Source organism: Meles meles, chromosome 21 (assembly GCF_922984935.1).
Source record: "Meles meles chromosome 21, mMelMel3.1 paternal haplotype, whole genome shotgun sequence".
Taxonomy (NCBI): domain Eukaryota; kingdom Metazoa; phylum Chordata; class Mammalia; order Carnivora; family Mustelidae; genus Meles; species Meles meles.
This window is the reverse complement of record NC_060086.1, coordinates 14,936,216-14,951,767: the sequence shown is the minus strand read 5'-3', so window position 1 is coordinate 14,951,767 and position 15,552 is coordinate 14,936,216. Positions and strand designations below refer to the sequence as shown.

Here is a 15,552-nt window from a genome sequence, read left to right as displayed (position 1 = left end):
CTTGCTGGATGACGGCTGCCGTGTTCTCGGGGCCGACGGAGTGCTTCCTGCCCCGGCAACAGCCCTGTGGGTGGGTTTCCTATTTGCAGCCCGGGATCAGCTTCCTGAGGCTACGACGAGTCCCACAAACCACAGGGCTGGGAAACAGCCAAGACCCAGGCTCTCCATCCTGGAGGCGGGAAGGCCCAGTCAAGGTGTCGCAGGGCCGTGCTCTTTCTAGACACTCTCGGGGAGGGTCCTTCCTGCGGCCCCAGCGTCCCGTGCTTGTGGTCACACCCTGCGTGTTGGCCACCGGGGTCGTCTGGACTCCCTGCGTCATCTTCTGTCACTGAGAAGGACACCTGCCATTGGATTTAGGGCCACTCTGATCCAGGATGATCTCCTCTTCAAATTCTTACCTTAATTCCTTCTACAAAGACCTTATTCCCAGTAAGATCCCATTCTGGGGCTGCAGACGGGCCTCTACCCAACCCCTCTCAGGGAGCAAGTGCAGGGAGATGCGGGCGCTTCCCCAGACCCTGTCTGCCCCGGCCAGAGGATGGCAGTGAGCCTGGAACTGGACACGGTACCCTTTGACATCACTGCCTGTTCTGAGAACTGGCTCTAATGAGGAGACATCACCAGAGTGGTCTGGGGTCTGCGGCCAGTGTGTCCCGGGGGCAGCGCGGAGGGCGCGGGCGGGGAGGCGTGTGGCTCCCGGGTCTCTGACTCCCACGGGGAGAACCTGGCCGCGCGTCCAACGTGTAGCCCCGTGAGCCAGATCTGTTTGTGGGCATTTATCCCGAGGGGGAGAGAGTCGGACACATGGGCCACAAAGACGTATGGGAGTAAGATCAGCACAGACTGTGCACCTGTAAAATAGCGAGGAACCTGGGAAAAACCCTGAACATCCTGAACCAGGTGACTCATCCACGAAACACCACGCACCCAGGTGCGGATGCCCGTTTCCACTCGTTGTCGGGGAGGGCGCCGCCCGCGGGGCCGGACGTGGGGCGCGGACCCCTGAGAAATATGTTCGGACACAGAGCAAAAAGATTCTGTGAAGGATGTCCGGCAGCACGTCGAGAGACAGCCTCGCGAGGGTCACACGACAGGGTCTTCTTTGTTTCCCTTGATTTCTCAGAGTTTTCCAAATCTGCTACAATGGACGTTTGTTGTCACATCATTTCTTACGGTTGAAGCAACAGACGCCCATGATGACAAATCCCTCAGCCATCCGTGGGGGCACTTGTTTCTCCAGACTGAGGCTGGGCAGACAGGTGGGCGGCTAGGGAGGGCTCGGGGGCCGGCGGTCCAGAGCAGGACGACACTTGGCTTAGAGGGAGCCCTTAGCGTAGAGGTTTCCAGAGAGAAACAGTGCAGCTTGGGGGCAAGACGAGCCGGAGCGGTAAGGCCAGCCTTCAGACGCCGCCTCCCCCTGCACGTGGAGGCCGCTCCCACCGCGGGGCTGCCCTGCGGGGCCCGGACCACACTCGCCGCTGGCCCTGGGCGGAGCCGGGCGCCACTCTCACGGCCGCTGGCTGTGGGGGCCCCATGGGAGCTGGGATGCCCTGGCCGCAGGAGAGAAGAGGGGCCCCTGCTCAGGGGCCTTGAGAACAGGGCCCCTCTGTCTCTCCCTCCGGCCGGCTCCCCCCGCCACCACCCCCAGGTAGGACCCTTGGGGAAGGGACAGAGGGACCTCATGGGAGCTGCCGCAGGGCCGAGCAGTGGGAGGAGCACCTGGCCTCCCAGAAGTCTGTGGGGAGGCTTCTCCCCCAACTACAGGGGCCAGGAGGTGGGAGAGGTTTCCCGGCCATCCAGGTGACCTTTGGGAGCCTGGGGTGCCCGTTCCCTGAGCTCACCTGTTCACTGAGCCTTCGGGGTCCCAAGCCAGCACCCAGTGCGGTTGGGACTCAGGACAGTGGCTGCTTGAATTGGCGGGTCTGTCTGGGCCCCACAGATGGGGGGCACGGGCTGCATGGCCCCACGCACCCTGCCGGCCGCCCTCCTGTGCTTCCCTGGCGGATGGCAGGTGGACAGCCGCGCGAGTGGACTCAGGACCGGGAGGTCTGTGTGCTGTCAGAGGAGAGGCCTGATAACCTGGGACTGTGGGGCTGGGGCAGGGACACCCCCGGGAGGGACAGTAGGGAGGGAGCCCCCGGCATCCTGGCGTGTCTTGGTTTGGGGAGCTCAAGGTGGGGCACATTCGCAGCCGAGACAGGTGTGGGGTCCTGGGGCAGCAGCCCTCTGGGGGCCCAGGAGTCCCCTGACGCCAGAAGGGAACCTCACCCTATGGGAACATCGTGCCGGGGCTCTCCCCGGGGCCTCTCCCCAGCTGTGCGGACAACCCTTCCCCAACACCTCCAGTGTCCAGACTGGGACACGCTCTGAGTGTAGGGGGCAAGGCATCTCCTGAAAGGATGGTAGGGCCCCCCGTTTGTCCCCCTGCCAGTTACCCTTTGCTCCTGGCCACCCCTCGATAGGACAGCTTCGTCCAGGGAAGGCCCCAGAAACCTGAGAACCCAGCCCGGAGGCCCCCTCCCCATCCTCCCTCCTGGACGGCCCTCCCCTCTGGGCCACCGCAGCGCCAACCCCCCACCCCATGATGCTTGTCCCTGGTCCGTCCTGGCCACGTGGCCTTGAAGGGGTGCTGGTGAGGGTGTCAGGAGAGGGGCGTGTCCACAGCATGTTGGTTTGTGCCCCAAACCCAGCGTCCCCCCACCTCTCCTCACCATGGCCAAGGTGTCCTAAACAGGTCTCAGACATCATGCCCCCAGAACTCGCATTTCCTCCCGCTAGCAGTTCCTGCTGCGCGATCGGGCCCATTTGCGAAGGAGTGATGAGCCCCGTCTTCCCCATCTGAGCATGGAGCACGGCCCTGTGGACAAGCACGGGGAAGCCCCCAGGACTCCAGACCAGGCTGGGGTGCTCCTTCCTGCTCACAGGAGCACTGATGGGTGGGGTGCTCCTGTTCCCGTGGAGGTGGGCTGCCTTGGGAGCCTCTGTGGCACTCACCCACCCTTTGGGGGTTATCTTAGGGATCCCCAACCTGACGCTTCCAGGGTAGGTGGCCTGAGGGGCCTGAGGGTCAGCCCGGTGACATGGCCCTAAGCCACAGGCTGCATCCGTGCCATCAGCGTCCCAGGTCAGGGGCCCCCACGAGCCCGGAAGCCTGGACCAAGTCTTCACTCCCTCCCGGTCTGGCTCAGAGGTGGTGCCGACAGATGTTTGGGGGAATACGTGACCTCAGTTGGACACGAACGAAAGAGGTAGCCTTCTATCTGATGGCATAAAGGGTTTCCCCATCCAGCACATACTCACTGACCACCTGCTACGTCCCAGGCACGGATCAGGTGTCTCCCAGAGCACTCACGTCCTGGCGTGGGTTTATGACACGGAGGAAGGGAGAGAGGGAGGGATGGAGGGATGGTGAGCAGGAAACCGGGCTCTGCTGCGCAAAATCGTATGAACTGCAGACCGGACCAGAGTGAGCAGGGCAGAGAGGGAGGGGTCCGTGCCCCGTGCAGTCAGGGCTTCATGAGCCACGGAGCAGGTGTCAAGGCCAGGGGGGAGAAATCCAGAAGAGAACACAGAGACCCGGGAGGAAGACCACAGCGACTGTGCCGAGTGGCGTCTGGAGCTGCGTGAGGTCAGGATGAGGACTGGGGCTTGGAACGGGATGACGTGATGCACCTTAGGAACCGCACGGACCTCAGGGTCCCTTTCCAGGACTCCCTGAGCCTCCATTTCCCCATCTGTAAAATGGGATGACAGGTCTTCCTGCCTGCTGGGTTGGCATAAGCATTACCAGAGGTGACCACGTCATCCAGCCCCTGGCCCACCTCCTGGAGGCCCCGCGCCCCTGAGGGGACGTTCAGTGCATCTAGGGCGGTGCAGGGGTGCACGTACCGAGTTTCAGGGGACTGTCACGGAGGCCCCGTCCAGCCAGGCGACCCAGCCAAGAGGCCGGCCCTACACCCTGCCCTGTGGAGCCAGGAACTTTGGCGTCTCCATCCTGCAGGTGGGGAAAGAGCTCAGGGGAAAGGACTTTTCCTAGCCCGGCAGCCCAGGTACCAAGTCCAGATGGTTGACCACCGGCCCCGTGGCTCAGGACGATTCGTATGCCTCCCCGGGCTTGCTGGGAAGTCTTTGCAAAATCCTCCAGACAGGACCGGTCCTCAGTCAAAGCTCTTTCGGGGCGAATAGGGGAAGCCCTCTAAGGCACACCCAAGGCCACAGGGCCTCGGGCGGCCATCAGGGCTGGCTCCACCGACTCTAGAACATTCCCTGCTCTACCCGAGGCTGCTCTCGGTTTTTCGTCCATAAAATGGGGACAACAGAGCTCAGGCTCGTTGGGATGCTGAAATGAGGGTACATGTGCAGAGCGCTCAGTGACTGGCACAGAAGAGTCCTGGAAAGTCATTCCATTCTTACAGGAGGACCGCCAAATCCAGGGGGAGATTTGGCGGGCACGATGACAGAACTGGGTGTTGTCATATGCTGGAGTTGTACCCCCACATTACTGGGGTGCCTGCTGCCTGAGTGCGGGCTTACCTGCCTCACCTGTTTGGCTCCAGGAGCTTAGGCTGCACCCCCTGCCCTCTCTCATGTGTTTCTGGGAGCAGCCGGGAGTCCCAGGCATGCACCGCCCAGGCTCCGTGGAGGTCAGCAGCCATGCCTGGGGCCCAGGAGCTCCAGTCAGCCTTCTGCCCGCTGGTGGGCGGCGTGGGGTTCAGACTGCAGCAGCAAGCAGCCCCGCTCCTGCCTGGCGGCCCCATCACACTTTCCACGGGGTCCCGACCTAGTTAGTCTCTGCCCCGGTGCTGACGTCACACGGGGACCCCACGACAGGTGTCCATGCTGCCCTCCGTCGCCCTGCTTCTGCCGGTTCCCTAGGATGCGGCGCTGCAAGGTAGGGAGGAGGCGCGAAGGTCATGGGCATCACGTGGGGGATGGGGAGTCTGGGGGTATGGGGATCCCACGGGGGCCGGAGCCCAGGTCGCAGGGTCCGGGCTGAATGGGCTGCGATGCAGCACGGGTCCGGTAGCACGAGCCCTGAGGACGCCCTGGGGGCGGTCATACCTCCACTTGGCTGCGGGGCAGGAGGTGGGGAGTGCCGGGACAGCGTGCCAGGGCGGTTTGGTGCAGGGTTGCGGTTCGTGCTCCGAGCTCTGCGCCAGAGCCAGACTTCCCAGCCAGCCCCGCAGAGGGGACACCCCACCATGCAGGGGTTTGGGGAGGGACAGGGCCATCGGCACCTCAGGACCGGGTAGCCCAGGTGCTGGAAGCAGACAGGCAGCAGCAGAGCCCAGGGCGAGGGAAAGCGGGCATGGAGCCCCCTCAACCATGGGGTGGGAGGGACCCCGAGAAGCTCACCCCACGCGGGGCTCCTCCCCGCCCGCTCCTTGGCAGGGGCCTCAAGGCCCCCCCATGCTGCTGGGCAGGGAGGCTCAGTGGACTGTTACAGCCCCAGGAAACCAAGGCAGCAGGAGACACACCGAAGTCAGGCGCACGGCCAGCGTCTGGACAGGGAGGGGCGCGGGGAAGGGAAGTGAAGGGCGTCCAGAGTCTAGGCTAGGGCTCAGGGCTCGCCCGTGAAGGGAGCCGCAGCAGGAGACCCGGGTCCGACTCCCAGACCTTTGCCCTGTGCTTGAAGCCCTGGGATCCCGCCTGGCAAATGGAAGCCCTCGGGGCAGCGTGAAGCCGTCACCGTGCCTTTCGCGTGGAGCTGCTCTAGACGCCCGAGGGCTGGGCCCCCGGCTCCTGAAGGGCTCCCTGCAGCTGCTGGGCTGTTGTGCCGAGCGTGTTCAGAATAACAAGAATCAGAGTGTTTCTTGCCCAGAGGCTCGGGCCTCTGTCCAGTCAGGCGGGGACAAGGGCCCAGTGCTTGTGGGGTTGGGCAGCCTGCCCTTCAGGCAAAGCAGAGGCTGGGACAGGGGACGTGGGCACCCCAGAGGTGGGGGGGAAGCTGAACAGCGTGGCCAAGGCCCCAGTGTGGAAGGGCCGTGCAGAGTCATCCCTGTCCTCAGGAGAGGACACGTCCCACCCCATGTCCATGGTTCCACCTCCCCTGCTTTGGGGACGCAGTCAGCAGGCAGGAGCGCGGGCTCCGTTGTGAGGCACGGCTCAGAGACACGGGCTGCCTGCCGTCCAGCTATGTGGCCCCATCTGAGGCCCGGGGACCCTCACAGTGCCCGCAACATCCCACGTCAGAGAGGCTCCCGTGGGACGATGCAGGAGGAGGTCAGGTGTGTCCCGTGCCCCGCATCCTGCTTCCCTCACCCGTACGCGGAGGAGCGTGCCAGAGGGTGGCACAGCCGGGACCGGCACGGAAAGACAGAGGGACTCCCAACAGACTTGTGCCCAAGCTGGAGCCTCAGGTCCCAGTGACCTGCCAGCCGACCGCGTCCGAGACCAGTGTGGCTGCTCCTCCCAGGCTCTTTGGGCCCCCGGTGGCCGGTGGGGCTGGGGCCGGTGCCAGGACAGGGCATGTGGGGATTCGCCGGCTGGCGCCAGCCCCATCCCCCCGTGCAGTTGCCCGCAGGTGTGCAGGAGTCTCAGGAAAGGGGGGTTCGGGGAGAAGACCGTGGTTCTCAGTAGATCCTGGACACCCTACACGGGATCCATGAGGCCAAAACTGTTCTCACCACAAAACTGAGGCCTAACGGGCTGTTTCCTCACACAGGCAGGCGGGTTCTCCAGGGGCCACGTGATGCCACGTGTGGGGGCGTGTGCTGGAGGTGGCAGAGCTTTGTCCTTGTGTTGGACACGTGTCTCGGTTCTAACTTCAGAGGCAGTAGTTGTCGGCGGCTGTAGCCCACGCGTGCCAGAGCTCCTGGGGGTCCCCGGGCTCTGTCTGCGGGGCGAAGCTCCAGGAGGGATCACGGGCTGTGCGTGGAGCCTGGCCAGCGTCCTTCGGAACTGCCGGTCACGTCTCCCCAAACTCTGGCACCCGGGTCTGTGACTGAGGCTCCCAGAGGTGCCTTCTGGGCCCTTCCCGTGCCACAGGACTGGGTTCTGTGGGGACGGCGGAGCTGAGCCCGAGGTGCACAGTTTGAGTCCGATTCCCACTGGGGACAGACATGGCAGGGCTGTTGGACGTTCAGTGCAGAGGAGGCATTCTTGACTTCCTGGGGCTGTGCCTGGGCTGGGGGGCGTCCAGGGGCCATGGACCCCAGAGCAGAGTGTGGTGCGGGGGCTGTGGGCGAGCGCACTGACACGATAGCCCCCGCAGGGGTGGGAGGAGGACCTGGAAATGAGGCCCAGAGTGAGGGGAGTGTAGCGGGAGGCAGGAGAGCCTCCTCCAAAACCTTGGAGCTGTGCATCCCCGGGCAGGTGGCTTCCCCTTGCTGGTGTCCGTCTCCTCGGCTTATATGGTGGGTGAATACTGGCAGCTACGTTTTGGGTAGTCGTGGGTTCCCATGAGGTATTGGGTCAAAAACCGAGCTTGGGGTTTACAGGATGGAGGCCCTGGGGGGCTCGGTGTGGGCTTGGCAGGGGGCGGGTTGCCGACTGGATCTGCCCTTGACACAGGCCCTCCCGAGTGTCCAGGAAAGCCGGGCTGCTGGGAGAGCTAGTTTGTAGACTGTTTTCAATGATGGGAGGATCCCGAGCCGGCTGGGACAGCAAAGGGATGACTTGGGGTGGTTACAGCTGGCGGGAGAGCGTCAAAGTCTAGTTGGGTGCCCCGAGGACGCTCGTGAGTGGAAGGTGTGGGGAGAGGCAAAGGCAGGAACAGGGTTAGGGGACCCGTGTCCAGAAATAAACCATGAGTGTGCGTGGGGTCAGGGGCTCAAGGCAGCCCCCCATCTCCCGCCTGGGACGGTGCCTTCTCCCTCCTGCCCAGGAGGACACTGAGGCCCACAGGGTTGAAAGTCAGAGGGCTCCCTCATCCAGGGTCTCCTGAGCGCCCTTCTGTCCCTGGCCCCCAGGGCCCTGGATGGCGAGGGGGTCACAGCCCACCTGGAAAGCTGACCAGAGGGTCCAGCGTCCACACAGTTTGGTGCTGGCCCACTGGGGGGGAGATGGGCAAGACGTGCACACGGAGCACCCCCCACGCCCCCAGGGGGAGGCCAGAGCTCTCGGCACAGCCTTATCCTTCCCTGTCTCTCCATCTCTCCTCCCACCACACTGGTCTCCTCTCTGCCCCTGAAGCTACCCACGGGGCCTTTGCACCTGCTCCTTTACTTGGGACACAGGCCCCAGACCCTCCCTGGCCACTTCAAGACTTTGGGAACATCGTCTTCTCAGTGGGCCCCCGGCCAGCTCTGCCTTTTCTCCCCGGGGCCATTTTTCCTCTTTTAACACCCCCTACCCTGTATCCACTTTTACTACCTTGTACTGTCTGCCTTATGTCGCTGGAATGTAAGCTCCCGAAGGCCAGGGACCTGTGCCTGTTTGGTCCAGGGGGAGTTGGCCAAGCCCCATGGGTGGGCAGGCGCTCATGGACTGTCCGTCCAATGGAACGGACAAAGGAAGGAGGGAAGCTGCCCCTGTGCGCTGTGTGCCGCCCCCCAACCCCCCCCCCCCCCAGCCACCTCCGGAAAGCCAGATCTTCTCTCGGGTCCTTCTGGCTCCATGGAGAGCCTGCCTGCGAGGGCCCCTCCCCAGTCCTTGTGATTTGGTCTGTGTGTTTGTGCAGCTGATGCTTTCTCCAGGCAGCCACATGTCTATACCTTGTTGCAAATTGCCAGCCTTGTGCTGGAGTCTGGTGGGGAAGGTGGGGTCCCCACTGGTCCGGGCGATGTGGCTCCTGCTGTTCCGGGTGATGGGGGCTCCCGGGGCATGGGTGATGGGGTCCCACGTCTCCCGGTGATGAAGCCCACTACAGGTGCATTCCTGCCTCCCCCCCCCACCCCGCCGACTCTTCCCAGCTTGGTGGCTCTAGGGACAATTCGTTTGAACCTCGCTCTACATAGCCTACTCCCTCCTGGAAACATGGGTAGCAACTGTCCCATCTCCCCCAGGGTTCAAACGGAGAAGCCCCACCTGGGACTCAGCGGCGAGTTGTATTGGCTGCTGACCCCTTCGAGCTCGAGGGTCATTGGCAAGACCGTTCTGAAAAACAGTGGGACCACACAGACACGTGGTGCCTCCTGGGAATCTCTCCTGAGGACAGAAACTCAGATCTGTGTACCAGGACGTCCGTCCATCACGGCATTTTGGAGGGGCAGTCAGGAAAAAAACAGCATTTTTTTTTAAAGTAGTCTCATGCTGAGCATGGAGCCCAACGTGGGGCTCAGACTCCTGACCGTGAGATCAATAGTTCTAGACGCTTAACCGACTGAGCCAGCCAGGCGCCCCCTAAAATGGTGTTTTTAAATAGAACGTCGAAGGACTTGGGGAAATGCTCATCATATACAAAATCGAAAGGATGTAAGCTTGTGTGCGGAATCAGGCTTGATCTCTGTTCTAAAACACACACGCAGAAGGAAAGATGCGCCTCTGAGGGTGCTCCGACCTGGCCGGCCCCCGGCTCCCCCAGGAACTCCGGAAAACAGGTCAGGGTATCCGTACGGATATATGTTCCAAGAAAACTTGGGAATTCCCGAGGACGCCGTGGTGTATACATGTGTATATGGGTGTGGGTTTGCCCAGATGTCTGTACACACACGTGCCTGTGTGTGTGTTTTCCAGATGAATGTTTTAAGTCAGGGTTAGCCAAAGGGGGTGTGGGCTCATTTCTCCATTCTTCCGCCCAAAACAAGGACTGGTCCTGTTTTGCGGTTTTGCATCGCTGGCTTGACTTTCTAAATGGAGAGTGAGCCAAGCGCTGTTCTCCTCTGAGCTCTGATATCCCTACCCCCCACCGCCGTGCTCTGCTCTGTTACATGTTCGTCTTCTGGCTTCCTCCATCGTCAGCTCCCCCTGCTCTGCGAGGCTCCCCCTGCCCACGGCATATGCCTTTTGATGGAGACAGGAGCCCGTCGTCCACCGGGAACGTGGTAGCGTTTCGGGGAGCCTGTGCAGAGAGGGAGCCTCATCGCCGATGAGCTCGGATGTGCGCGTCCGCACTCAGACTCTCAGGGAGAACCCCAGTCTGTGAATGGACTTTGTCCCCTTCTCCTGTCCTCCCCGGCGTCTGCTCTCCCCGCCCCGTCTGTTCCAGCCCTTAAAGCGCTCTTTGTGGCTTGGCCCCATCACCCTATTTATAGCTTTCTGTGGTTGGCACGTGTGCCCGCGCCTTGCATGTGCGGGGAAACCTCCGGGCCAGGTGCTGTGCGGGCTTCCAGCCGGCCGGGAGACTTGGGGAGCAGGCTTCCGTCCTCGGGCATGCGGGGACCTGCCCGGAAGGCCTCCAGTTGGTACAAGGAGGTGCTGCGGGACCCCAGGCGATGGGGTGCACAGAGGGATAGGAACGGCTGGGTTTCTTCTTGGGGAGGCCCTTCCCCCGGCGTCTGAGGGCAGGTGGGGTGGGGAAGTGGGTGCTGGGTCTCCATGGAGACGGGGCTGGGGGCTAGAGCAGGAGGACATACCGTCCTTCTGTCCCCCGCTGGGTGGGAGGGCCCTGTCCTCTCCCCTACCGGATTGAACGGGCCCAGTGTGTTCAGCGGGGCCTGTCCCCTTCTCCCCAGGTGCCGCCAGGCCTGGACGTGTCCCGTACCACAGCCCCTTGCTGTTGCAAGGAGACCCCACGCAGGGCAGGGCTGGGAGCCCCAGGACCCTGGCCTAGCATCTGTCGGAGGGGAGCTTTCGGCGCTTCCCATCGGCCTGCAGGAAGGTTCTGGAAGAGCTGGTGGCCGTCCCCAAGGGTGTCCATGGGCCACAGCAGGGGCTGCCCGGAGAGGCCAGGCCCGCCATGCTGCAGTGCAGGCCGGCTCAGGAGTTCAGCTTCGGCCCGCGGGCCCTGAAGGAGGCGCTGGTGTCCACCGACCCCACCCTGCAGCAGCACTACGTGGCCACCTTCACCCCTGCCGAGAGGCTCTTCCTGGCCGAGGCCTACAACCCCCAGAGGACGCTCTTCTGCTCCCTGCTCATCCGCTCCGCCTTTGACTGGCTCCTCAGCCGCCCTGAGGCTCCCGAGGACTTCCAGACCTTCCACGCCTCCCTGCCAGCCCGGAGGCCAGGCCCGGCCCGCAAGCACATCTACTTGCAGCCCATAGGTACCAGGCTTGGGGGGCCTGTGGGGGTTGGGGAGCGACCCCGAGCCAGCAGGGGCCCGTGGGGAACCGGACTCTGGATTTGGGTAGGGAGTCTGTGCCCGGGCCCCAGGTGGGCCTTGCTGGGAACGGGACAGCGCCGGGGGGTTGGATGTGGGGGTGCGGGCCGGCAGAGGGTACGTGGGGCAGGTGTGGACCTGGCTTTGCAGAGGAGGAATAGGCGGGAGGACCTGCGTGTCCCGCCTGCCCTGGGGGACCAGAGACCCACAGGCACCCCTCCTTCTCCATGGCCCTGCAGCCAGTCCCCCAGCTCTGCCCGGAGAGGCTGCCTCCAGCCACTGCTCCCAAACCATGCACTTGGCTCCATGTCCCCTGCTAGCGGCTCCCCAGGCCTTCCTGTGCCCATGTGAGCAGATCACAGGCGCCTCGTGAACGTAGTTCTGGAGCTGAGGTGGCCTGGGGCTCTGCATTTCCAACCAGCTAGTCCCAGGCCCTCCAGGGTGCCACCCCGGGTCTGTGCCCCTCTGTCCTCCTACAACACAGCTTGGTGGGGGCTCCCCCAAGGGCACCTCGCCCGCCGGGCCTCATCGGCACCCTCCCTGTGTCCCACTCTGCTCCTGCCAGGCAGGCTCTTTGCAGCATTAACCCCGAGGGGCCTCTCTGACCCGCCCCTGCTGCCCCCTCCCTGCCAGCCTTATGGACTGTGGCCCTGGGTGAGTCCCCGCCGCCCCTCCCGGAGCTCCCTGCCCCCCAGACTTCTCATCTTTCCTCTGGGCATTGGCCTTTCCTCTATTTTTCTTTGTCCCTTAAAAAATGTTTGGGCCCGACTCTGGAAAGGCAGGTCCCTGTCAGTCTTCTTCGCCCAGTGGTCAGTGGGGGTGCTGGTGGGTGGGGATGGGATGCTGGGGCTAGTGGGGATGGGATGCCGGGGGGAGGGGTGCTGGACTACTGGGTGCTGCGGGGGCACTGAGGTGCTGGTGGGGGTGCTGGGGTGCTGCAGGGATGCTGATGTGCTGGGTGCAGGCAGGGGGTTCTGGGTTGCCAGCAGGGGTGCTAGGGTGCTGGTGGGGGGTGGGGGTGTTGGGCTGCTAGTAGGGATGCTCTGGTACTGGGTACTAGCAGGGTGCTAGTGGAGGTGCTGGGGTGCTGGCAGGAGTGCTGGGTAATAGGGTTGGTGGTGGGGGTGCTGGGTGATAGCAGGGGTGCTGGTGGGGGTGCTGGGGTGCCAGCAGGGGTACTAGGGTGCTGGTGGGGGTGTTGGGATGTGGGGTGCTAGTAGGGTGCTGGTGGGGAGTGCTGGGGTGCTGGCGGGAGTGCTGGGGTGCTGGATGATAGCAGGGTGCTGGCAGTGTTGCTAGGGTGCTAGGTGCCAGCAGGGGTACTGAGCTGCTGGCGGGGGGCTGGGGTTCTGGGTACTAGCAGGGGAGCTGGCAGAGTGCTGGGTGCTAGCAGGAGTTTGGGGTGCTGGTGAGGGTGCTGGGTGCTAGCAGGCTGCTCGTGGGGGTGCTAGGGTGCTAACAAGTGTGCTGGGGTCCTGGACGATAGCAGGAGTGATGGCAGGGATGCTGGGGTGCTGGGTGATAGTAGGGGTACTGGTAGGGTGCTAGGGTGCTAGCAGGGGTGCCAGTGGGGGTGCTGGCAGGGGTGCTGGGGTGCTGGTGGGGATACTGGGGTGCTGGGTACTAGCAGGAGTGCTGGTGGGGGTGCTGGGGTGCTGGGTTTTAGAAGGGGTGCCAGTGGGGGAGTGTTTGGGTGCTGGTGGGTGTGCTGGGGTGCTAGTGGGGGTGCTGGAGTGCTGGATACTAGCAGGAGTGCTGGTGGGGGTGCTGGGTGCAAGCAGGGGTGCTGGGATGCCAGCGGGCATGCTGGGTTGCTGGGTGCTAGCAGGATGCTGGCAGGGGGTGCTGGTGGGTGTGCTAGTGGGGGTGCTGGGTTGCTGGGTGCTAGCAGGGTGCTGGGATGCTGGCAGGGATGTTAGGGTGCTGAGTGGGTGCTGGGGTGCTAGTGGTGGTGCTGGGGTGCTGGGTGATATCAGGGGTGCTGGCAGGGGTACTAGTGGGGATGCTGAGGTGTTGGCAGGGGTGTCGGGGCATTGGCGGAGGTACTGAGGTGCTGGTAGGGGTTCTGGGATGCTGGGTGATAGCGGCATTGTTGGTGGGGGCTGCTGGGGTGCTGGCGGGGGTGCTGAGTTGCTGGTGGGGGTGGTGGGTACTACCAGGGGTGCTGGCGGGGCTGTCGGGGTGCTGGCAAGAGATGCTGGGGGATGGTGGTGCTGGGTGCTGTTGGGAGTGCTGGGGTGCTGGGTACTAGCTGGGTTGCTGCTTCAGGTGCTGGGTGTTAGCAGGGTTGCTCGGGTGCTGGCAGGGGGTGCTGGGGTGCTGGCAGGGTTACTGGGGCACTGGTAGGAGTGCTGAGGGGCTGGCAGGGGTCCTGGGTTGTGGGGCACTAATAGTGTGGTGGCGGGAGTGCTGGGGTGCTGGTGGGGCTGCTGGGGTTTGGCGGGGGTTGCTGGTGGGTTGCTGAAGTGCTGGCTGGGGTGCTGGGGTGCTGGCAGGGGTGTTGGGTTGCTGGTGTGGGTGCTGGCGTGCTAGTGGGGTAGAGGTGTGCTAGTGGGAGTGCTGGGGTGCTATCAGGGTGCTTGTGGGGGTGCTGGCAGAGTACTGGCGTGCTGGGTAATAGCACGGGTGCTGGCGGGGTATGCTGGGGTACTTGCAGGTGTGCTTGGTGTTGGTGTGGCAGGGGTGCTGAAGTGCTGGATGCTAGCAGTGGTGCTGTCAGGAGGTCCTTGGGTGCCGGTAGGGGTGCTAGGGTGCTGGCGGGGGTTGCTAGTGGGGTGCTAGTGGGAGTGCTGAGGTCCTGGGTGAGTGCAGGGTGCTGGCAGGGAATGCTGGGGTGCTGGCGGGATGCTTGAGTGCTGGATGCTGCAGGGGTGTTGGCAGGGATGCTGGGGCACTGGGTGATAGCAGAGATGCTGGCAGGGGTGTTCAGGTGCTGGTGGGGGTACTGGGCTGCTGGGTGATAGCATGGATCCTTGTAGGGGTACTGGGGTGCTTCTGTTTGTGCTGGGGTGGTGGCAGGGGTTACTGAGGTGCTGGCAGTTGTGCTGGGGTGCTGGGAGTTAGCAGGGGAGCTGGCAGGAGGTGCTGGGATGCCGGCTCAGGTGTTAGGGTGCTGGCAGGAGTGCTGGGGTGCTGGATGCTAGCAGGGCACTGGCAGGGGGTGCAGGGATGCTGGCAGGGCTGTTAGGGTGCTGCTGGGATGCTTGCTTGGTTTCAGGGGTGCTAGTGGGGGTGCTGTGCTGTGGTGCTAGTGGGGGTGCTGGGGGCCTGTGGTGTTGGGAGGTGCTGGGGTACTGGCTGCCAGCAGGGTGCTCATGGGGGTACAGGGATGCCAGTGGGCTTTTAGGGTGCTGGTGTGCTGGGGTGCTAGTGGAGGTGCTGGGGTGCTGGGTGCTGGAAGGGGTGCTAGTGGGATATGCTAGGATGTGGACAGGATCTTAGGGTGCCGGTGAGGATGCTGGGGTGCTGGTGGGGGTGCTGGGGAGCTGGATGCTAGCAGGGGTGCTGGTGGGGCATGCTGGGATGCTGGTGGGAGTGTTAGGGTTCTGGCAGGAGGGTTTGCGGTGCTAGTGGGGGTACTGGCTGTGCACTGGGTGATAGCATGGGTGCTGGTGGGGCATGGTGGGGTGCTGGTGGGTGTGCTGGGGTGTGGCAGGGTGCTGGTTTAGTGGCAGGAGTGCTGGAGCGCTCGGTGCTAGCAGGGATGCTGGGAGGAGCTGCAAGAATGCTGGCGGGGGTGTTAGGGTGCTGGCTGGGTGTGCTGGAGTGCTAATGAGGGTCCTGTGGGGTTTCTAGTGTGCTAGTGGGGGGTGCTGTGGTGCTAGTGGGGGTGTTGGTCGCTGACAGGGGTTCTGAGGTGCGGGAGGGGTGCTGGCGGGGTTGCTGAGTTGCTGGTGGGGGTGGTGGGTACCAGCAGGGGTGCCGGCCGAGCTGCTGCAGTGCTGGCGGGGATGCTGGGGTATTGGCGGGGGTGCTAGGGTGCTGGTGGGGGTGCCGAGGTGCTGGCGGGGGTGCTGGATACTAGCTGTGTTGCTGGCAGGGTGCTGGGTGCTAGTGGGGTTGCTGGGGTGCTGGCAGGGTTACTAGGGCTCTGGCAGGAGTGCTGAGGGGCTGGCAGGGGTCCTGGGGTGTGGGGGTACTAACAGTAATGGTGGCGGGGACGCTGCGGTGCTAGGGGAGCTGCTGGGGTTTGGCGGGGGTATTGGTTGCTATTAGGTCCTGGCGTGGGTACTAGGGTGCTGCATATTAGCAGGGATGCTGGTGGGGTGCTGGGGTGCTAGTGGAGGTGCTGAGGTACTGGCAGGTGTGCTGGGGTGCTTATGGGGGTGCTGTGGTACTAGAGGGTGCTGGGGTGCTGTGGAGCTAGTGGGGGTGTTAGGTGCTGGCAGGGGTGTTGTGCTAGAGGTGATACTGGG

General features: G+C 63.7%; 1 protein-coding gene across 1 annotated transcript in view; it reads left to right on the top strand.

Moving 5' to 3' along the window:
- The window catches only part of AMZ1 (archaelysin family metallopeptidase 1), a 29,606-nt gene that overhangs the window by 2,629 nt on the left and 11,425 nt on the right, over positions 1 to 15,552 (top strand). The window contains 1 exon segment of the mRNA XM_045993627.1: positions 10,554 to 11,081. Within this exon segment, the coding sequence (XP_045849583.1) occupies positions 10,778 to 11,081 (304 nt within the window). The 5' untranslated portion in view covers positions 10,554 to 10,777.